The sequence below is a fragment of the Euphorbia lathyris genome, chromosome 6 (assembly GCF_963576675.1).
Source record: "Euphorbia lathyris chromosome 6, ddEupLath1.1, whole genome shotgun sequence".
Lineage (NCBI taxonomy): Eukaryota > Viridiplantae > Streptophyta > Magnoliopsida > Malpighiales > Euphorbiaceae > Euphorbia > Euphorbia lathyris.
Window position 1 is genome coordinate 87,759,697 of NC_088915.1, and position 24,292 is coordinate 87,783,988.

At 36.7% G+C, this 24,292-nt stretch overlaps 1 protein-coding gene across 1 annotated transcript; it reads right to left on the reverse strand.

Annotated features, from left to right (window-relative positions):
* Positions 1-702: 702 nt before the first annotated feature.
* Positions 703-23,758, reverse strand: LOC136234042 (starch synthase 3, chloroplastic/amyloplastic). The gene is made up of 16 exons (XM_066023796.1): positions 23,411-23,758; positions 20,848-20,911; positions 19,522-20,769; positions 17,845-18,059; positions 16,493-16,763; positions 15,061-15,236; positions 13,315-13,422; positions 11,856-11,965; positions 10,799-10,904; positions 10,547-10,717; positions 7,748-7,876; positions 7,416-7,598; positions 5,966-6,097; positions 5,766-5,877; positions 3,968-4,091; positions 703-1,107 (listed from the first exon to the last, which is right to left on the reverse strand). The coding sequence occupies exons 1-16, from the start codon at positions 23,537-23,539 to the stop codon at positions 978-980; spliced, it is 3,408 nt and encodes a 1,135-aa protein (XP_065879868.1). The 5' UTR covers positions 23,540-23,758; the 3' UTR covers positions 703-977.
* Between the last annotated feature and the right edge of the window lie 534 nt (positions 23,759-24,292).

Consider the following 24,292-nt stretch of genomic DNA (forward strand, 5'->3'; position numbering starts at 1 on the left):
TAATCTTACTTGGAATCATTAGGATTAAATTTACACCATTTTATACATTGGGGCTAAATCTACACTTCATTTGAAACTTTAAGGTTAAATTTGACCATTATCTCAATTAAATATAATAATGTGAAATATATAAATCACATAACACGACAACTGTTTTACCAAGAATCATACTAATGCAAAACTGGATTGATATAAATCGATTCATTTTTCGTTTGATTTATTTTTTTATTCCAAACAATACATATGAAGTGTTAGGGGTAAATTACATACGTAGTGTACAACCTTTTACCTATTTCACAATTAGGTGTACAACTTTCAATTTTACACACAAAACTGTACAACCATTTAGTGACTTTCCAATAAAATATACAACTGGTAACTGTGACCGGTCAACGCGTCACATTAGCAATTTGACCTCTCTGAAATTGACCGGTTAACGCACCACGCCAACAATTTTGACTTTTAAGGAGGTCAAATTGTTGAGCTGTCGTGTTGATTTCGCATTGACCAGTCATAATTACCGGATGTACACTTTAGTGAGAGATCACCAAAAAGTTGCACAGTTTTATGTGCAAAATAAATGTTGTGAAAAAGGATAAAATTTGTACATCACGTATGTAATTTACCCGAAGTGTTAGATTAGGATTTAAAAACAGTTGTTAAAATCTAATTCTGAAGGAAAATCAGCTACCGGCAACAACATTAATAGCAAACGACAAACTGAATTAAACGAGCTCTCGGTTTAATTACATATTTGTACTTTTTATACATTTTGTGCACGAAGGGAAGAAGAGTAAATTCAATCTCTAAACTAATGAAAGTATGATACCTCCTATTATTTAAAGCGGGGAATTTATCACTGGGGTCGAAAAAATCCGTAATCACATAAAAGTCGGAAAAATCCGTGTTCACGGACGTAACTAAGTGCTAAAGCTGTACAAATGGTGTGCATATACATTCTGTGTAATTTGTTAGTTTCACTTGCGAGCTGAATGGTAAAGCTCCATGTAATCAAGAGCAGGTTTATTCCAAGACCAATCTTGCTCCATAACGGTTTTGCATAACGAGTTAAACCATTCTCTTCCATCGTACCAAGCCGATATCGCCCTGAAAATTCCATCGCAAAACAGTATTATTTCATCGTCTCGTTAACAAGACATGTAGCTGTGATTCTGTGAAGAGTGATGGATCCAGGATTCACGGAGACTTGTTGTGATTTATGGATGCTGAATTAATATTTTGAGTGTTTTTACGTGAAAAATTAGATCCCCGTTCATAGTTTCTACAAAATTTTAGGTATTTTCTGACGACTAGTGGGTGATCAAGCCCCCTCTAAACCCCCTAGATTCGTCCCGGCTGTGAACATCAAACTCGATTAAAAGTATACGACTTATTTCATTTCTTTTCCAGTCGAAATGAAGATTTTTTTATACCGGCATATAGTGGAGGATCCAGAAATTTTCAAAAGGAGGGGCGACACCGGTAAGAAAAAACATAAATGGTGAGAAAAGAGATGAGGAGAGGAGATATTTTTTTCATAATAGAGTTTTTTTGTAAATTTTGGAGACGAAAATGTTATTTTAAAGAGAAATTATTAGAAGCATCGGATCCTCCATTTCCCATACATATTTTGCCATGTGTAATGTGGGTTAAATGCATCGTTGGTCACTAAACTTTCCAAAATGATCACTCAACTTCAATTTGTCTCAATAAAATCACAATTTTGAGTTTTGTCTCAATTATATCACTTCAGTGATTTCGGTGGTTAAAATACATCAAAATGATACTATGGCTGACACGTGAGCATGAGTTAACTCAGATTTCTGACCGAAACGACACGTGGCAGCCACGTGTCGCTTATTTTTATGAAAAAAAAACTAAATTTTGTTTTTTTTTTCATAAAAATAACTGACACATGGCTGTCAGGTGGCGCATATGTGGATGGCATGTGTCGTTTCAGTCAGAGATCTGAGTTGACTCATACTTACGTATCACTCATCTCATCATTATGATCCTTTTTAATCACTAAAATCGCCGTAGTGATCTAATTGAGACAAAACTCGAGTGATTTTATTGAAACAAATTGAAGTTACGTGTAGACAACCATGTAAGTTGAGTGACCAATGGTCCATCCTGTGTATTATGCACCCACACATGTTATAAGAACTCCGCTATTGTGGTTTATTAAGCGAGGTTGCAACACGTGTCAAAATGTGTACGAGGGGTCCTCCATGAACGCCACTTTAAACAAATTCAGGTGACCAATATATCACGTTAAGCAAGTTCGAGAGCTAACGAAACACCCAGAGGAGGGGGGAGGGGAATGAGCTTTTAACAGTGGCGGAACCATGGGGGCACGGCGGAGGCTTCCCCCTGCCCCTCTAGATCCGCCACTGCCGGCATATGCATAAAAGTTTATAATTTCGGATGCAAATGAAATGAGCAATAGATTTTGATGTTCACAGACCGCCATAGGGCAGGAGGTAAGGGGGCAGCTTTCCCCCTGCCCCTCTAGATCCGCCACTACCGACATATGCATAAAAATTTATAATTTCAGATGCAAATGAAATAAGCAATGTGTACAATTATAGTTAGTCGAGGAGGGGTCGATGTGCCGAATTGAAAGTACTCAGAATGTTTTTTTCTATTGAATATCCAAGTTCAAGGGAACTATGTTTTCTTCAAGTAAAAGAAGATTACTTTAGAAGGGGGAAATTGGGGTAAAACACACCCATGGCTCCTAAACTTTACCATACCGTTATTAACATGATGACCCCTAATATAAAAGTCCGCATTGACCAGTATAAATGTCGGTTGACCATGTGAAATGTCGGTAAATCACACTCCTTAAAGAGCCATCACGTTAATAACCTCAAAGTTGAGGGACCATCGTGTTAGTAAGTGAATGTGATTTACCGACAATTCACGTGGTCAACGGTCATTTGAACACTTATGTTAGTATATGCCAAAGTTCAGAAACTTTTATGTCCGGTATAAATACCAGTTGACCATGTGAAATGTCGGGAAATCACACCCCTTGAGGAGCCATCACGTTAATAACCTCAAAGTTGAGGGACCGTCGTGTTAGTAAGTGAATGTGATTTACCGACAATTCACGTGATCAATGGTCATTTGGACTCTTATGTTAGTATATGTCAAAGTTCAGAAATTTTTATGTCCGATTTTAAAGATAAATCATGTTAAAAACACCAAAGTTGAAGGGTCGTGAGTGTATTTCACCCGGAAAAATTGGAATCATCTGTATGACAAAACAGTTGCAAATAGTACAATACAACACATTCCAATAAAGAAAAGCTTGGATGTAAGGAGCTCCCTGAACTTAGTCCCCCGAACTTACAAAGTGTCTCGTTAGCCCTCTGAACTTGCTTAAAATGACATCATTAACTCTGTAAGTCCACGTAGCAAAACAAAATTGGTTTTGGACAAATTGAAATGTATATCACTTTAAGCAAGTTCAAGGGATCAATTGATCACTGTAAGCAAGTTTAGGGGGCTAATAGGTCATTTTAAAGAAATTAAGGTGGTCAATAGGTCATTTTAAGCAAGTTCAGGAGGCTAACGAGACACTTTATAAGTTCAAGGATAAATCGACTTTTTGAGTCAAGTTCAGGAGCTACTACTCCCTCAGTTCCATAATACAGTCTTTCTAGGAGAATTTTTTTTGTTCCATAATACATGTCATTTTGATTCAATCCATGCACATTAATTGATTTTTACCAAATATACCCCCACTTAGTTGCCTTTTTACTTAGGGAATAGATAAAAAATAATTAGTGGATGCAGTTTTTTTTTTTTTTTTTTTTTAATTAGTGGATGCAGTTAATACAAGAGTAACAAAGTCTTTTAGTTAAAACTAATTGTTTTTCTTAATTCTTGTGCCTTAACCTTAAAAGACATGTATTATGGAACAGATGGAGTAAGATATTAAGCCCGCGGATGTACTAACCTATTTAGAGCATAGTCAACGCCAGCAGCATCAGCTCCATCAAAACTAAATCCATTTGGTTCAATGCCATGTGCTTGTGCTCTCTCTTTATCATGGTCCACATCAAACACTGTGTCATAAAGTCCTATACCCAAACAATTATATAATTTCAGCAAAAAAAAAGCTAGCCCCTATAAGCAGAACTGTAAATATCTAACACGACAATACGATTTACAATTTACAGAATTAAAGGGGTAAATTACACCTATGGCCACTGAACTTTACTCATTTTAATATTGTGGCCACTGAACTTCAATTCTTAACAGTATGACCACTGAACTTTATTCTTTTTAACATTGGTGGCCATTGAACTTTAACTAATTCCTCAAAATGAAAATATTCAAGAATTAAAGTTGTTCAGAACGATATTTACCATGAAACCATATTTTTTATTTTCTAAAATCACATTTTTTGGAGCTTTCTCTCTCTACAAATTCACTATCTCTCTCCTGACCAAAAAAACACCTAAATGACCTCAAAACGAAAATTTTCAAGAATTAAAGTTCCTTAGAATATCATTAACTCTTCGAATTTTATTTTGAGGCCGTCAACGGTCGTTTTGAGACGTTAAGTGGCCACGGTCTTAAAAAGTGTAATGTTCAATGGTCATACTGTTAAGAATTGAAGTTCGGTGACCACAATGTTAAATGGGTAAAGTTCACTGGCCATGGGTGTAATTTACCCGAATTAAAGATATCCATTTGACAAATTTTTTATTCTTTTTGTATTTATACAATCATGTAGAATACTATGATTATGACACGACAATTCGTTTTAAAACCCTTACTTGTAAGTAGTGCATTTGTCACTTTGACTCTCCGTACTTCTATTCAAGCTCGGCTCGGTTAAAGCTTGGCTCAATAGTCTCTCTCGAGTTCAGGATTGGCTCAAGCATTAACGAGCTTGAGCTTAAGGTTCAGCTTAAAAACTCGTAAACATGCTCAATTATTTTTTAATTACTATATATATTTCTTTAATTTTTAATTTTATAACTATGTATATCATTTTAATTTATTGTAAATTATATGTTAAATTTGGTGTTTCCTACATCAAAATAATGGAATTAAGTAACAAAATATCAAAACAAGTAATTTGAGTACCGGATAACGTACAAAAATATCCCTAACATCTAAAATGGTGAAATTTTGCCTCTAACACTAGTAACCAAGAGCAATTTTACCCCTAATGTTGGCAAGTTGGGTCAATTTCAAACATCACCGTGATATTTTGTTCCTTTTTTGCACCAATTGCATATCATTTATTTCTAAAAAAAGATTTCACATTTATTGTGATTTAATAATAAAATTGAAGATTAATACTTTTAAATTAGATGAAAAATTTGGATTTTTTTGTCCAATACGTACAAAATACGGTATAGTTTGATGAGTTATTTCTCAAACTGACCCAACTCATTAGAGGTAAAATTGCATCAACTTTAGGGTTATTTTTGCATCTTATCGTACATTCAAGTCAAGTTGTTCGCGAGTTTTTTTTCAAGCCGAGACTATTTTTGGTCCTCTCAAGCTCGAGCCAAGCCTGACCTCATCGATTCCTGAGCCGAACCTACCTAGGTCTGGTCTCAGTTCGGCTCATTAACACCCCTCCTAGTCACAGGTGCTTTTACTTTTCGTTAGGCCCTTGATAGACTGTTCCATTCGCGCTTTTAAAATTGTTTTCCGTCTATCAAACGCCAAACTCTATGTTTAAAAACAACTCATACGACATATCAAAATGTCCCGAAAAGAACGTAGGAACACACCTCCAGTTTTCCTAACCACGGGTATTGAACCGTATCTCATGGCTGTAAGTTGGGTGAGCCCACACGGCTCAAAAATCGACGGGACTAGTATGAAATCGGCACCTGCATATATCTAACAAAACGAACAAGAGAACGAAGCTTAGTTAGTATGGATCAAATTACAGTTGAAACTTGTAAATTACATTCAAAGAGATTTATACCAAGTGTGACAAGGGTTCATCATATGTCAAACAAAGGCGGGCACGGTCACTATGCAAATTATGCAATTGGTTCGACAAGTTCACGAAATCAGTCTGTATCCGAGGATCGGGGGCTGAACCGAGCAATACGACCTGCGAAAACGAATTGTATCAGGTGAAACAGAAGAATAATACATGTTTGATCGAAAAGGTTCAAATTGGCCCTCAAAATTAGCATTGAGGGTCAATTTAGCCGAAATCAATCTTTAGGTATCAACTCAACCGTTAAAGTTGGTCGGAAAGGTCAAATTAACCCAAGATCAAATCAGTCCTGAAAATATAATATATTTTTAATACCTGAACTTTATCATATTTACATTTTGATACCTGAAATCTATTTTTATCCTTAAAAACTATTATATTATGCGCAATGGCAGAACACTTTGATGTCGGCACATTACTTTATGTGTTAGTGCAGAATGTCAATGCAATAATACTGTTTTGAGGGGTTCAGTGAAGTTTTGACTGTCCCTGTTTCGGGGAGTTTCTCTAAGAATTAATTGTTCGTGGCCCATATTCCTACTTCGAGAGATTTCTTTTGTTAGTGCAATTTTTACCTCTATTTATTGAGTTCTTATATTAAGCACCCGGTCTTCTATGTCACTCGAAAGACCCCCAATTCACATTTGGACATGTGTATTGTGACCCCACATAATAATTAAAATAGTGGAGCCTCTTATAATATATGTGGGTCCATGTTACACATGTCAAAATACGTATGGAAGGTCCTCCATTTGACACGGAGAACCGGGTGCTTCTAATAATTTGCCCTATTTATTTTTCTCACTTGTTACCACTTAATATAATTATTTCATTAAAAAAAAGGGGCGGCCCGGTCGCACTACGCGTCCCCGCTGAGCGAGGGTCCGGGGAGGGGTCCCACCACAAGGGTGTACTGGGGCAAGCCTTCCCCTTCCCCTGCCAATTTATTTGGCAAGAGGCCGCTCCTAAGACTCAAACCCGTGACCTCTTGTTCACACGACAACAACGTTTACCGTTGCGCCAAGACTCGCCCTCTAATATAATTATTTCATTAACAAAAAAAAAAAATTTAAAATAATATAGTGTAATTAAATTCTAAATTCAATTAATTCTTATCCAAAATTAGATATTCTGCACCGACGCATAAAGTAATACATCGAAGCCAAAACGTTATGCGGTTGCGTAGAATATAATAGTTTTTAAGTAGAAAAACATATTTCAGGTATCAAAATATAAACATGATAAAGTTCAGGTATAAAAAATATATTATATTTTCAGGGCTGATTTGATCTTGGGTTAATTTGACATTTTCGATCAACTTTAAGCGCTGAGTTGATACCCAAAGATTGATTTGGGTTAAATTGACCCTCCATGCCAACTTTGAGGGCCAATTTGAACCTTAATTCGTTGAGCATGTTCATAAACAAACCTGTCCACCGCGATCCAACGTTCGCCAGATTGCGTGCTTGATAAGGTGGATTCCTTTTTGATGTGTAAGACGTGTAATAATCCCGACTACAGGTAAATCGGCTTTCTTTATGGCAAGCCTTTGCTGCAAATAATCTTTCGCAGCTCGTTTTCCCTCAACCACATTCTCGGATGTGTAACAAACCTATAATTAAATCACAGGCATTACTCACAACTTCTCCGGCAAAGCACCGGAGAAAACATGTAGAACAATGAATCCGAAATAGCAACAAGGACTTTAAATTCAAGAACATTTACTCGAGAAATTTAAATACGGTATTGCTATATACTCACAGGAATAAATTTATCATTATAAGGATCCCATATATCTGGATCAATTCCATTCAGTATACCATGGAATTTCTGGAGATGCGGAGCAACTGCAGAGTTTCCCGCAACCTCCCTCGCATACGTGGGAGATACCTGAAGATGTTACAATAAGTTGTTAGATACTACTGCAGAACAGAAATGAGACTGTGCTACTTCCACTGTTAATTTCTGACACGAAAACATGATTTACAGATCGCTTGATACGATTATCATTTTTGTCATTTATATCTTTTAGGGATAAAGACCAAATTTAAAGCTAACGTTTCCAAGCAAGATCAATTTTAGCCCTGCATTATCGAACCCTAGAAAAACTGGTTTCACTGGTATTTAACTGTCACTTCAAATCTCCCAAATATCATTTATGTCTAAAATATTTAGTGTATTACTAACGAAATTACAAAAATTCAGTTAAAATGCTAAAAACTAAATCTACTACATATAAGTTGATCACAATTTTTATTTTGTCAAATTATCTAAAATATTTAATGTCTTCTTAATATAGTTAAAAAAAGGCTTAATACACAAATAACCCCCTGAACTTGTCCAAATGTTGCAACTGCCCCCCTCAACTTTCAATTGTAACAACTTAGCCCTCAAACTTGTCCAATTGTAAAATATAACCCCTCAAACTTGTCCAATTGTAAAACAGAACCCCAAATTGCTGACATGGGCTGCAATTGAAGAAACACGTGAAATACAAAAGCTGCAACGCTCGTGGAATGTGATAATCAGATCTTTGGACCCAAAAAAATCAGTATTTAAGTAACCAAATCCTCAATTCTTCAACTTATTCTTCAACCTAACGGCCTTCTTTTTGTTATTCCTATTCGTTTTTTAGTGATTTCTTGATTCAAAGTTTAGAGATATTATGGGGGTGAAAAGGTGTTTATGTGGAGAAATAGCTCCATTGAAGATTTCATGGCGTGATACGAATCCGGGAAAACGTTTTTACGGTTGCTTCTAGTACGGGGTAAAAAAAATCCCAATTTTGGGTTATGTTTTACAATTGGACAAGTTTGAGGGGTTATGTTTTACAATCGGACAAGTTTGAGGGGTAAGTTGTTACAATTGAAAGTTGGAGGGGACAGTTGCAACATTTGGACAAGTTCAAGGGGTTATTTATGTATTAGGCCTTAAAAAAACCAACAAAAAATGTAAGGAACTGTTTCAATTTATCGACAAACTTGTTCGGAAGGTCCGATGTGATAGTTAAATAACAGTCAAACTAGTTTTTTCAAATTTTCAATAGCGCAAGGCTGAAATTGATCTTGTTTGGAAACATTAGAATTAAATTTGCACCATTTCATACGTTAAGGCTAAATACGCACTTCGCTTGAATTGTTAGTGTTAAATTTGACCCTTATCCCATATCTTTTATAATCATGTAAAACATATAAACCACACAATAATATGGGTATATTACATCCACGCCCCTGAACTTTGCACTTCCATTATGAAGTCTGAACTTCAAAACTTGACATTATGGTCCCTGGACTTTACACTTTACTAACATAATGACTCCATTTACCGTTAACCAAGTTAAAATGACTAATGACGATCTCAAAATGAAAAAAAAAATAAAATAAAAATCCAAGAGTTAAAAGTTGTTTACAACCACATTTCCCATGGAACCAATTTTTTATTTTCCAAAACACCATTTTCGGAATCTTCTCTCTCCAAACAATCATTTTCTCTTTCTTGACCAAACAACATCTAAATGACTTCAAAATCAAAAAAGTTCAAGAATTAAAGTTTCTTAGAATATCATTTCCACTGGCTCTACAAATTTGATCAACGTTAAAAGGGGTCACTATGTTAGCAAAATGCAAAGTTCAGGGGCATAATGTTCGATTTTAAAGTTCATGGGCCATAATGAAAGTAAGAGCAAAGTTAGGGGCTGTAAATGTAATTATGCCATAATAGGATTATAACATGATAACCATCTCTTAGGATGCCTAAGGCAAAAGAAAATGAACTTATATTTAAAAATTTAGTAAATGAAAAACTGAAGATCAAGAGTTGCCGCAAAGAAACCTCAAAGGAGAATGATTGTCTCATGTAAGGAGCCATATAACCTCCTAATTAAGCAATGTGTGATATCTAACGCAGCCCCTAACCCGAGAACCATCTCGAGCATGAAGCAAATATTCATGGGTGACCGAATATTGAGTACCAAGGCCCTCATACCATGTAAATAAAGTCCTAACTCACCTCAAAAGATAGGGCTGTAATCGAGCCGAACCGATCTTTGACCTGCTCATGCTCAGCTCGTCAGAAAATTGATGAGCTCGAGCTCAAGCTCAACATCCTGTTTGTGAGCTACTCACGAGCTGCTCGCTGTCTTGTTCATGAGCTTTGCTCGCAAGCAACTCATTAATTTTGTTCACAATTTTCGATCGCGAACAACTCATTAATTATGTTCTTTTGAAATTTGTTTATACATAATTTTGGAACCTACAAACTAAAGTTTACACAAAATTAAGTTGTTTTACATTTACCCTTTATAGAAATTCTATTATTAAAAAAACAATGGAAAGCTTGCTCACGAGCGTGTTCATAACCTATAACTGAGCCTGCTCGGCTCGTTTATAAATCGAGCCAAACACGCCGAACCGCTCATGAGCGGCTCGACTCATTTACAGCCCTATCAAAAGGTACCTCAAAGGAGGAGAATTGACTCACAAATATAAGAAACCATATATATAGCCCCTAACTACGCAATATAGGACATCTAACGAAATCCAAGGAATCAGTAGTACTCACAGTCGTACACTTGTCAGCATATGCCATAGCTTTTCCAATGTTGGCTGCCCCAAATTCAAGGTTATGAATTGTGAAGACAACCCGAGCTTTGCTAAGACCGTAATTCAGATAATAGTCCTTAAACAACCATGTAACCGGAGCACTAGACCAATCATGACAATGGATAATATCCTGCAAGTATAAACAACCTATTAACATGGATATCTTAAAGCGTCGAAAGGAGTTTTTTTTTAATTAATAAAAAAAGCTTACAGGATGAAATCCGGTTTGTTGTAAAAACTCGAGAGCTGCGTGACAAAAGAATGCAAACCTCTCACCATCATTCCGACTTCCGTATATGCAACCGGTCCAAAACATCCTGTATAAGAGAAATCATCATGAGATAATCGGTAAACTGTTTCTAAATGCAGATGCAGCGGTTGAAATTCGGGAAAAGGCACATGACAAACATTCAAGAGCACGGGAAAACGCGGAAACATTAGTAAATACTTGCTCGAAATCTCACTGTGGAAGACGACAACAACATCAACTATAATGCAAGCCGTTCAGATAACAGAGCAAGCATATATTTAGAATGCATTTCTTTTAGAAAACACGTGTCTCGGAGCAGCTATCATTAGGTCAAGTTTCATTCTAAATATTCATTTATCCTTCTGCAAACTACAAAATTACTAACAACGATACCATCATGCAAGTTTTCATCATTACAAAAGCGCATCCATTCAAGATTTCAAGGGTAAGCACGAACTCGTAAATGCAATAGTTTAAATCAATAATCATTCTGAAATCTGGCGCCAACAACAGCATACGGAATCAGGGACAGATCCAGAGGGAAGCTAGGTGGGCTTGAACACAATAGTCGCCGAAAATTGTTGAAAATTCCATGAAATTGTGTACGGGACTTTAAATTTTTTTTTTATGTAAAAACACCAAAGAAAAACATCAATTTTGTCCGAGATTAATATAAGATCTACGATTGGACCTTAACTATCAGCTTGAGCTTTTAGTTAAAGTGGTTGCACGACATGGTATTAGAGCCTCTTGGACCAAACGGTCGAGTGTTCGAGTCCTGACAACCTCATTAATTTGTGGAATTAAGAACACATGGCGGGATGGGCCTGTGTTGTACACACTACAAGCCCATGGGGCATTTGCGTGTGGGGGTGTGTCAGAGATTAAACTATCAGCTTGAGCTTTTAGTTGAAGTGGTTCCATGACAAATTTAGCATTATATTCCGGGACAAATAGTAGCAGTAACAGAACAGACAATATGAGAACGAAAAAAGAAGTAATAGCTTCTCTGATTTACCCATTTTGAGGCTCCAAAAAGTAAACGGAGAGGCCTTCCACCTTCCCGAACCATACTTTTATTTCCGTGCCGCCCCAGGAATAGCTTTTCTGGTTATGAAGGTCCTTCACCTATTTCAGAACATTCACATCTGATGAATTAGGAAATCAGGCCACATATAAGCGTTGAGCAAATTGTTTCATTGTTCCGAAAACAAGAACAAGTTTACAATATATATAGTTTGGCACGTACACATACTGAAAACCACCAGACTACGTGCGGTGTTATAACTATTTTTTTTTCTTGCAAGGGATTAGGAAAGGGTTAAATGGACCATTGGTCGCTGAGCTTTTATGGTTGTCTCAAAATGGTCACACAATTTCAATCTGTCTCAATAAAATCATGGGTAATTTCAAATAAAACCCCGTGGTTTCACTAATTTTCAGATAAAGGACTGTGATTTACTATTTTTCAAAGTAAGGACTGAGGTTTTCAACTTTAGCAAAATAAAGACTTTTTCGATTGATACTATTAAAATCACCATTGACGACTTCAAAAATGACATATTTTAAGAACTACTAATATTCTAAGCAACTTTAATTCTTCAACTTTTTTATTTTGAGATTATTTAGATGATGTTTGGTAAAGAGAGAGAATTAATGTTTAGAGAGAGAAAGTTCCAAAAAAGATGATTTTCGAAAATCGAAAATGTAGTTTCATAGAAAATATGACATTGAACAACTTTAATTCTTGAAAATGTTCATTTTCAGGTCGTTAAAGATAGTTTTAATAGCATTAATCCAAAAGGTCCATGTTTATTAAAAGTGTGAAACCTCAATCCGCATTTTGACAAAAAGTAAACCACGTGAAACCACATGGGTTTTATTTGAAATTTACCCTAAAATCATTCAACTTTGAATTTTGTCTCAATAAAGTCACTCCGGCGAGTTCAAGAGCAAAAAGACACCGGAAATATGATATGGCTTCCAAGTCAGCACTAATCAACTTTCACCGCTGACCTAAAGGATATGTGTCTGCCACCTAGCTGACACGTGTAGTTTCAGTCAGATAGGTGGCAACCACGTGTCATCCAGGTGGCAGCACATGTCGTTTAGGTCAGTGGTGAAAGTTGACAACGGCTGATGTGGCAGCCACGCAACTTTTCCGTTGTCTTTTTGCTCTTGAAGTAGCCAGAGTGACTTTATTAAGACAATTCAAAGTTGAATGATTTTAATCATTTTACTGAGACATTGAAATTGAGCGACCATTTTAAGATAACCATGAAAGTCAGTGACCAACAGTGCATTTTTAACCCGATTAGGAAATGATAAAAAAATTGGTCTTGCAAATTCTTTGTAATACAAATACTATAAACATAAAATTAAGGAATTGAGACGAATCAACAGTTGCCATAAAAAAAGACTCGTCGTCCAAAAAAAAAGTTGAAATATCTATATAAAGAAGCAGCAATGAAGCTTACTTGGCTAAGGTTCAAACAATCATACTTTGGGAGAATGATGTCCACGCTGTTATTTAAATCTTGAACAGCTCGGGAGAGACTAGTCACAACATCACCGAGTCCTCCAACCTGCAATAGATATTCCATCCCACCATGTGTTTAAATTCATCGATAAATGAGGTTGCCAGGATTCGAACCCTTGACCGTTTAGTCCAAGAGGACCCGATACCATGGCATGGAACCAACTAAAAGCTTAGGACTGCAATACAGGTTTAGATCTTTTAGCTAAAGTTTCAGAATTTTATCTATTTAATGTTTTAAATTATTGAATATTCTATTATTTAGGATTTTCATTGTTTAGGAGTTTTAAGATTTAGGAGTTTTATAACTTACGAGTTTTTCTAATAAGAATTCTTATGTATTTAAAAAGTTGTTATCTATTTAAACCGGACAATCATATTCGATAAAATTAATTAAGAACTTTCCGGTCAAAAAGAGAACTAAGGTTGTTAGCTTCAAGGATAGGCGAACAGGAAAATCAAGGGAATCAAGGATTTTCTGGTGAAAAGACATGTGACGAGATCCTATTCACGGGAACATAGTAGAAGATATAACTATATGAGTAAAATCCAATAAGACTAAAAATGGCGCTTATCTTGTCAAGCAAGCAGGACATATAATAATGATTCCGGTCTATAAAAGTTTTTGAATTCAACCTTTTAAAGGACCAATTATGTCGGGAACAAAGACAACATTCATGGTGACTAATCATGCCATAAAAATGTACTATTTCTCTCTATATAAATGGAAAGAACATGCATAAATAGCCTTCTCGGGAGCCATCTTTCCCTTATTCCTTTAAGGGAAGGACTCTTTAAGTCCTAATAGAAAGCAGTTTTATTTTTTGCTTAAAAAACAAACTCGACTCAAATCAAAGAAAACAGAGAACGAACATCCGTGTTTTTAGGTTGATTGGAAAAAGGATAATACTTGTGAGTTAATAATTTTTAGGCTAAATACATCATTTGCCCCCTGAACTTGTCCAAAAAGCTTGATTGGCCCCCTGAACTTTCAAAGTGTACCGATAGCCCCCTCAACTTGCATAAAATGTTCAGTTAGCCCCCTAAACTTACCTAAAATGTAATCAATTATCACTCGGTCGAAAAAAAGTACATTAAATGCAAAAGATGTATTCCACGCATCTTAAAATGTTATTACATAATTCAAAAATAGATTAAAAATGAAGTTATTACTTGTTCAATTATGAAACTCGTCTTCTTTAATATTAGAACCGCATACCCCGATCTTGGTCATTTTACTTTTTTTTAAGACGCGTGCAATACATCTTTCGTATTTGCAACCGAGTGATCAGTTGATTATAGTTTGTGCAAGTTCAGGGAGCTAAATGAACATTTTATGTAAGTTGAGGGGGCTATTGGGACACTTTGAAAGTTCAGGGGACCAATCAAGCTTTTTGGACAAGTTCAGGGGCAAATGATGTATCAAGCCCAATTTTTATTCAAGCTCTATATGACAAACTCCGAAGGTCATATGTTGATTTTTGTGCATTTACGTGGTCAACCCGTATTTACACTGGTCAACAGTCATTGGACTTTTATGTCAGTATGTGTCAAAGTTCAAGGATTTTTATGTCCGGTTTTGAAGGTTTCAGGGGCCATCATATTAGTAACGCCAAAGTTGACGGGACATGGGTGTATTTTACCCGCCATTCTGTATAGATTAATAAATTTGATGAATTAAAGTTACCTTTGCTATTGGGGCCATTTCTACAGCAATATGCACAATATGCATTGGTGGCTCCTTCGTAATTCCTCCGAAGACGGGTACATGGTAATCCATGCCATCTTTATTATCAAAAATTCCACCTTCTTCCTTCTCCGAGAATACAAAATCCATCAGGTACGCATCCAATGGAACCTTGACTGAGAAAAAAAAACATATGAGAATGAAACAATTCTAATCATTTCTGCGGAAAAACTCTATGAATTCATCTATTAAGTTTAAATCATCTGACATTAGAAAAGCAAGGAAGATAGCAAAGAATAAAAGATGGATTAATACATCTGTTGCCCCCTGTATTTGGCCCAAGACTTCAACCGCCCCCCGAACTTTCAAAAGTTTCAAATGACCCCCTATTCTTGTCCAATTGCATTCAATAACCCCCTATTATTGTCCAAATGGATTCAATAACCCCAAAACTTCAACTGCCTCGTGAATGTTCAAAAGTTCCTAATTATGTCTATTTGCCATGTCCTTTTTGACATGTGGCGAGCATTTTGACATGTGACGGAATGTGCATCGCATTTTCTGCATCCAACAAATTTTATTGAGAAATAGGGGTTATTGAATCCAATTGGACAAGAATAGGAGTCATTTGGAACTTTTGAAAGTTCAGGGGGCAGTTGAAATTTTGGGCCAAATACAGGGGGCAACAAGTGTATTAGGCCATAAAAGATCCTCCCCAAACTCTCAAAGAACTTCGTGTACAATTGGACAAGCCCTTGACAATATAGTAGATTGATATGATATGGAATCATTAGCGGTGGAGGGGCAGCGGGTCACGGAGGTCCATCGACCCAACGACTCCCAGGAGGAAAAAAAAAGAATTACCAACAGAAACTTCCGTTGCTAAATGTCTAATTTCCGTCGACAATTTCACTCTATTCAGAATCTGTAACATATTTGGCATCAGTGACGAAATCTGAGACAGAAATACCCGTCCTGATGCTAAGTCCCGAAAATAATTTTTAACATATGCTCGTCCATTGGCCCTCCGAGTATTTTGTTTTGGCTCTGCCATTGGCATCATGATAAATTCCTACAAAATCTGTATGGTTGACTGTTACCGAAACAAAGCCTCAGGTAGCTAAGAGATCACTACTAGGGTATGTTTTCGTATTGGAATTACGTGACCTATGTATTGTGATAATGCCAATGTCAATTACAAGGATAAGGAAATAAATGAGAAGCATCAACAACCCGGCTAACTTCTGAAGTTCATGCAAATAAAAAAAACTAAAATCATATTATCACTACTACACAATTTAACCTGAGTTGGAGAAAAAATTGGAGAAAAACAAGACACTGAATAACAGACGCACGAAGACAATAAAAGTTAAGAAACGAATGCACCATAAGTTTACTTAGATGAATAATAGAATCAGATCGGAAAACTTACCGGTGGCTTTGACATGAGAACCATTATCTGCAGGCAACATTTTCTGGGGTGGCAATGGACCATTGCGGTGTGTCCAACGATTAAATGAACCTCTGAACCAAACCTCGGGTTTACCATTCAGAACTGTGTTTGCAGGATTATAGAAAATTGTCACTGTCTTTCCTGCTTGAACATCAATAGGATCGGTATAAACAATATGCTTTTGTGACAGCAGAAACTTTTTCATAGTTCTCTCCTTTCTTTCCGCTTTCATGCGTGCCGTTTTTTCAGCCTGTAACGACATAATGACAGAGCAGAGATACTTAGCATACTTGGAATTGAAACATTACAAAGAACAATGGAGATAAAGTTTTCAATAAATTTAGGCCTAAACCATACGAAACCCCCTAAAGTAGTCCATTGTGGTCAGTTTGCCCCCCGAAGTTAAGGGACAACCCATTAGCCACGCCAACTCTCCCAAAGTGAGATAACGTGCCCCTTATTTTTCTTCAATCGGAGAAGATGTTAACATGTGTGGACCACTTGCCTTTCGGTTGACTTCCCATACGCAATATGGCTTTTCTTTTCACAAAAAGTTGCAACGTGGCCTTTCGGGATGTATTTCAAAGTGTGTATGAGTTTAGAGAGACTACTGTAAAATACTCCCTCTGTTCCACAATATTTGTCTTTTAAGGTTAAGGCACAAGAATTAAGAAATATAATTAATTTTAACTAAAAAGACTTTGTTACCCTTGTATTAATTGCATCAATTAATTAATTTTTAATTATTCTTAAAATAAAAAGGCAACTTAAATAGGGATATATTTGGTAAAAGTTAATTAATGTGCATGGATTGAATCAAAACGTCATGTATCATGGAACAAAAAAAATTCTCTAGAAAGACAAATATCATGGAACAGAGGAATATGCTCTAAGGGATAAATTCTTGTAAGGGAAAAGCCACATTGCATATGGGAAGTCAACCGAAAGACAAGTGGTCAACATCTTCTCCAATTGAGGAAAAATAAGAGACGTGTATACCAGTTTCAGGGAGTTGGAGTGGCTAATGGGTTGTCCCTTAAGTTCGGGGGGCAAAGGGATCAAAATGGAAAACTTTAGGGGGCTTCGTATTTAGGCCATAAGGGAGGTTTACAACTAGCAGCTAATATAAGATGCTCTTCTTAAACTGTAAAACAAGTTCACAACAATATTCGTTTTGTGCGGATTACAATTTAAGTCGCCTCACTAGGACCGCCTGAATTTTTGTGCTCGTGTTGAAGGTACCAAAAGGGCAACACAATGTTTTTTAGAGGTAACAAACAGGAAAAGCTTTATCTTAATACAATAATTTGAAATTTAAGAATCAAACTGACCTTGGCACGGATCGCCTCCTCCCTTATCCTCCTTTCCTCCCGTAGCCTCCTATATATCCGATGTTCTTCCTCAACCCAAAACAATTCTTCAGTGAAGGGTATTGGGACAATTGCGTGGAAATCTTCCCGTTTATTATTATCATAGGTAGAGGCACCCTGAGGTGGACCGTCCGCAAAGACCCAATCCAAGATAACGGCTTGATCGGGTACAGAAACTGCAGAAAAAAAAATTGCAACAGGTAATGCCTTGTGCCAATACTGAACGCTAGATTTCAGTAAAGTATGCACAGAAAGCGAGCAATTAAGAAAATAAAAATACTATTCAGAAGACGAATTTATTGAGAGTTTACTAATCCAAGTGATACAAATCATAGTTGTCAAATCGAGATTCGACTTGTGAATGGAAATCCTCATTTTGTGAATCGTGACTCGTGACTCGTGAATCGGTAAACCGAGTAATTAAAATTCAAATCTAATGCAAATGCAATCCTAGTAAACTAATTCACAAATCAAACTTTGTTTAATAACTTAGTGGAGATGGAGAGTTTGAGTTTCTGTCTCTGTTTTTTGCCTTGTTGCCAACTTGATAATGATGGAATGGAACTAGTTTGAGTTGATAACTTGATAAATAATAATCGGACTAGAGGAGAGTGAGTTTAGTAGTTAGTGTTGTTGAAGTTTTTTATGAAACCGTGGTGAAGATCCGACTCGAAATAAAGCTGAATCGAATTGAATTGTATGATTCGAATCGCGAATCATAACATGCTGTTATAATTTAGATTCGCCCTATAGATCCGGCTCGAAATAGAGGTGAATCAAAAAGTACGATTCGAATTATGAACTGTAAGATTCTAATAATAGAAACTGCAGCAGTAAAATTACATTTGAGCAATTTCAACACATAATCACAATCTAAACCACCCGAAAAAAGTCAACAGGTTCAGGAATTGTTTCGTTCTTAAGGGTAAAGTACACCCATCGCCCCTCAACTTTGGTGTTACTAACATTACGACCTCTGGACTTCAAAACCGGACATAAAATTCTCCGAACTTTACCATACACTAACATAAAAGTCCAAATGACCATTGACCAATGTAAATACCACGTAACTGCCTGTAAATCACACTCTTTTACTCACTTGATGACCCCTCAACTTCGAGGTTACTAACGTAATGGCCCGCTAAGGAGTGTGATTTATCGGCATCTCATGTGGTCTAACAAGGGGTCTTGGAGCATAGGCTCAAGGCGGAATGCAAGGCGCCTGAGGAACACTATGCATCCCGCTAAGCGAGGATCCGGGGAGGGTCCCACCACAAGGGTGTATTGGGGGCAAGCCTTCCCCTGCCAAATTTTTTGGCAAGAGGCCGCTCCTAAGACTCGAACCCGTGACCTCTCGGTCACACGACAGCAACGTTTACCGTGGCGCCAAGGCTCGCCCTATATCACACAAAACAGTAAAAAAAAAAAAAGTAGTGAAAACAGTATATGCTACTGAGGAGCGCCTTGATTCAGGCTCCGAAGCCCAGGCGAGGTGCACAAGGCGAAAGCCTTTCAAACTGCGCCTCACCTTGTGCAATCAAGGCTCACTACCTTGAGTCTTGCGTAAGGCACGCCTTTAACAACTATGTTCATATGTAAATCCCCACTAAATTAAAGAAATTGAATATTCTCACGTACCATTAGCACACCACCAGTCGCCATTTTTTCTTTCGGTCCTCACAAGATTCTCAACAATGGTCAATCCACCACTCCAGTTATTGAATCCGCCATGAATCCAAACGTTGTTAGCATGAGCAAGCGGACTGGAGCTTTTATTATAATACAACCGAACCAAATCTCCACCTCGGAACTCAGTAGGCTCAATAAACCATAAATTATCAACAGAACTTTCCGCTTTTTTAATCAACTGCTGCACTATTTCTCTCCTCTTTTCCGTTTCAATCTTCGCTTGTGCTCTATCCGCTTCCATTGCAGCCTTCTCCGCTTCTCTTTGCCTCTCCTCCTCTGCTAGTCTTTCCCTCTCAGCTTGTTCCCTTGCAAGTTTCTCTTGCTCCCTACGTTTTTCCTCGAGCAAGAAATCCTCAAATTCATCTGTGCCCATCCCACCTTCAACGAGTATGCAGAAATCCTTTTTGTCGTTATTGTCGTATAAATTTTTGTCATTAAAGAAGACAAAATCCATTTTATATGCTTCTTTCGGAACATGAACCTTACAAGCCCACCAATCCCCATTCAGATGCGTTTTGTTCAACCGTAAAGTAAAAGATTGCCATTTCCAGTCATTGAAGGCGCCCATAATTAGAACATCCGGCTCATTATTCAGCGTGGATAGACTCCTATTAAGGTACACTTCTATTTCTTGATCCGGTTTCACCACCGATGGATAAACAAACAATTTGTTTCCCCTTGAGAAATTATCCTCAGCAAGCGCCTCAATTTCTCGCTTCCGCAAATTTTCTTCCATTTCCAGCCTTATTCGTAAATCTTCAGTTGCTTTTTCATCGGTATCAGCACTTTCTTCTACTTGCATAGAAGCGAATTCAGTTGCCTTTTCATCAGTTCCCGCGCTCTCCTCATCAGCTGGCACAATAAAACTCTTATTGACACTTCCATTTTGCTTAGTATGATTGCTTTTAGCAGCACGCAACTTTTTGCTCATCGATGATGCTTCTGCAGATATCTTTTCTTCTGTAACGTCCACACCACGAATTAACTCAATTGCGTGTTCTTCACCAATATCATCTTCGGTTTTAATTGATTTCTTATATGTATCCACATTTTGACTCGATTTTAGAGTAGTTGAACCCTCTTTATTTGCATTTTCCTTCGAATCCCTTTTCTCGGTGCTGGTTCCTACAGGTATTTTTGGAGTTGGTCCTCTAGACTTCAAAGTCGGCATTTTTTTGCGTCTCCTCTTACCAAAATCTGCATGACAAAAAAAAAAATTAAGAACGTAACAATTTTTTTTGGAAAAATTAATCAAAATATTAACGAGCTACTAACCTGCACTGGCAATTATATCAAATGAAAAACCACTTGTTGGGAGCTTGTTGCTCCATGAAGTCAGCTGAAATGGAACGCATTAAATCGAATAGATTATTTACTTCGATAATTTAATTCCATTCATCAGCTAGGAACAAATTAACTAATTAATCAAGATCGTTTAGCTGTCAAAAAAAGGACAGTTAAATGGAACAGTATTACGGATCCTAGGCTATTTTGACCGGTCAGCAATTCAAGGTGTCCAGAAAGAGATTCGGGAAAGGTGCAACATTCCTAGACAGATTATTCATTGGCGAAGAATTATTAGTTGGTTATTGATAAATCTTTTTGGCAAATCTGTGGTGGCTGCTATGAGGCGTGTTTCTGTCGCTTCTGCTATCTACTGGATTTAGAGAGAGAGAGAGAGAGAGAAAACAGAGCATTTTTTCCACTGGAAAGCTGAACAACAGAAACGGACACCGGGAAATGTTATTTCTAAAAACATATAGCTAGGAATGGGTATTGGAAACGGAAACGGACACAAAACGCGGAAACGCTAGTGAAGAAGAGTTTCCGTGCAACATACATCATAGGCAATATTTAGTGATAATATGCAGATTTGGAATAGAATCTTAGGGATATATGGCAGTGATTTTCCATGGTGTTGCCGTCGTTTTGTATCTGGTATTTTAGTGTTCAATAAAGTCCATAACTTTCGTCAAAAAATAATTATTCTTTCCATTGCTCATCAGAACTTGGCGGGCCCAAATCGATGTTTAGGTATCAATTCAGTTCCGAAGTTGTTAATATTTGACAAATTAACGCAAATTTAACATATATTTATGTATTCAAACTGAATGGGTTTGGCTAATCTGTCAAATATTGCCAACTTCACGGCTGAGTTGATAGCTAAACTTTGATTTGGACTAAATTGATTATGTCTGCTAATTTCACGAGACATTTTGACCCTTAATTCGAACAAATTGATCAACTCAAGCCATGCTTAGGTATCAACTCAGTCCTGAAGTTAGTAATATTTGACAAATTTGTCCAAATTTGACAAAATTTTACTGAACGGATTTGGGTAATTTGTCAACTTCACGGCCTGAGTTGATAGCTAAACTTTGATTTGGCTAAATTGATTGTGTCACTGCCTGAGTTTCTAGCTAAACTTTGATTTGGGTAAACTGATCGTGTCTGTCATTTCAGGGGCCATTTTGACCGTTAATTCGATCAAATTGATCAACTTTAAACCGGCAAAAGAACCAAGGAAGTAACTATTAAGCAGCAGAATTAGAATTAAAATTAAAATTAAATCAAAGCAGAAAAGCCAATGGGACCCCAAAAAAGCAAAAGCCTCAAACTCAATCAGTAACAAAAAGGCATACAGAACCCCAACTATGAACAAATTCAGGAACCTGCAAAAAAACTGAAAACTTTACACAATCATCGATATAAAAGGGGGAAAAAGAAGCACACATTTTACAATTGGGAATCAAATATCAAATTCAATTCAATTCAATCAAATAGCCACCAACACGAACTCACCCAATCCAAGCAAAAAAAGCAATGAATACCAAAATTTAGGGACAAAAAAGTACTTACACATGTAAATTTGCTGGTTTTTCCATACCAATGTAAAACTTCTCAAAATTAAGCTAGATTTGAACTACAAAAAGTAAGATTGGGTCCCGAAACCACCCCTAGGAGGGGTGGTTCAGGTGGCGGATGGGCCTAGCCCCCAAGCCTCCCCTATCATATATTAATCAAGTTGGATTTTGTAATTAAATACAAACTCAATGAGCTAATTAACCATCCCAACCTTAATCTTCCGGAGACAGGAGATGGACCGAAACCACCCCTTTCCGGTGGCGGATGGGCCTGGCCCCCAAGCCCCAACCCCTTTCTCCGCCCCTGATTGGAATTAAGGGTCAAAGTGGCCCTTGAAGTTGGCAGGCAGGGTCAGTTTAGCCTAAATGGATGTTTTGGTATCAACTCAGCCCCGAATTTGGTAATATTTGACAAATTAGCCCAAATTTAACAATTTTTTTACTATCGAAACTGAAGGGATTTGGACTAATTTGTGAAATATTACCAACTTCACATCCGAGTTGATAGCTAAACTTTGATTTGAACTAAACTGATCATGTCTCCCAATTTCGGGGACCATTTTGACCCTTAATTCGAACAAATTGATAAGATAAACTTTAAACCGGCATATAAAAAAGAGGGAAGGAAGTAACTATTAAACAGCAGAATCAGAATTGAAATTAAAATTAAAATCAAAGCAAAAAAAAAGAAGCCAATGGGACCCCAAAAAGTAAAAGCCTCAAACTCAATCAGTAACAAAAAGGCATACAGTACCCAACTATGAACAAATTCAAGAACCTGCAAAAAGGCTGAAAACTTTACACAATCATCAATATAAAAAGGGGGAAAAAAGGAGCACACATTTTACAATTGGGAATCAAATCACCAATACCAATAACAATTCAATTCAATTCAATCAAATAGCCACAAACTCATCCAATCAAAGCAAAGCCCAAAAATCAATAGCAAAATTTAGGGGAAAAAAAGTACTTACAGATGTAAAATTGCTGGTTTTAGCAGGAGGAAAAGACCCGAGAAATGGCTTGATCTTTAAGAGTTGTGTTCTTTCCAGAAAAACAGTTCTGCAACTGGGTATTCTCTGCACTTGAAAACCCACTTCCATGGCTACTCGTTTTACTCAACTCACTGAGTCACTGTCAAAATTAAAATCGACTTCACTTTGATTCCATTAATCTAAGAATGAATGAATCCATTTCCCTCAAAAACTGTGTAAATGGGAATAAAATAAAAAATTGAAGAACATGCTCGACTGATAACGATGGGGGAACAGAGTCAGAAATCTTAGCCATAAACGTCTATCATTTCAAACTAAATTCCAAAGCCTACTGACTTGGTACTACTTAATAATATAAGACCTCTCAAAAATAAAGCATAACACTCGCTTTAATCCCTAAACTAAAATTTGAAAGCCAATTAGCCTAACGTTTTGGGCCATGAGCAATTTTACTCCTAACGTTTAAAATTGTGCAATTTTATCCCTAACGTTGGAACCCAAGAGCAACTTTACCCCTAACGTTAATAAATTGGGTCAATTTGAGAAATAATTCATCAAACTGTCTTTTTGGTCATGAATCTTGTTATTTACACTTCATACGTGTGTCATTTTATCAGTAACAAATCACAAACATTCGTTGGGATGAGAAAAAAAATAAAAAAAAATTCAAAAAAATCCACCGAATTTATAAATATTAATCTCAAATTCTATTATTAAATTATAAAAAACATGACATCCTTTTTTTAGAAAGAATTATTATGTAATTGGTACAGAATAATGAACAAAAATATCTGTGTTTTATAACAGTGTCTGAAATTGATCCAATTTATCAACGTTAGGGGTAAACTTGCTCTTGGCTTC

Excerpts from the sequence above, each read along its gene's own strand:
- LOC136234042 (XM_066023796.1), bottom strand. The coding sequence starts at position 23,539 with ATGGAAGTGGGTTTTCAAGTGCAGAGAATACCCAGTTGCAGAACTGTT. Across the intron at positions 6,098-7,415 it reads CGTTGGATCGCGGTGGACAG|GTCGTATTGCTCGGTTCAGC; the intron begins GTTTGTTTATGA and ends TCGTTTTCGCAG. Across the intron at positions 5,878-5,965 it reads ATGAACCCTTGTCACACTTG|ATATATGCAGGTGCCGATTT; the intron begins GTATAAATCTCT and ends TCGTTTTGTTAG.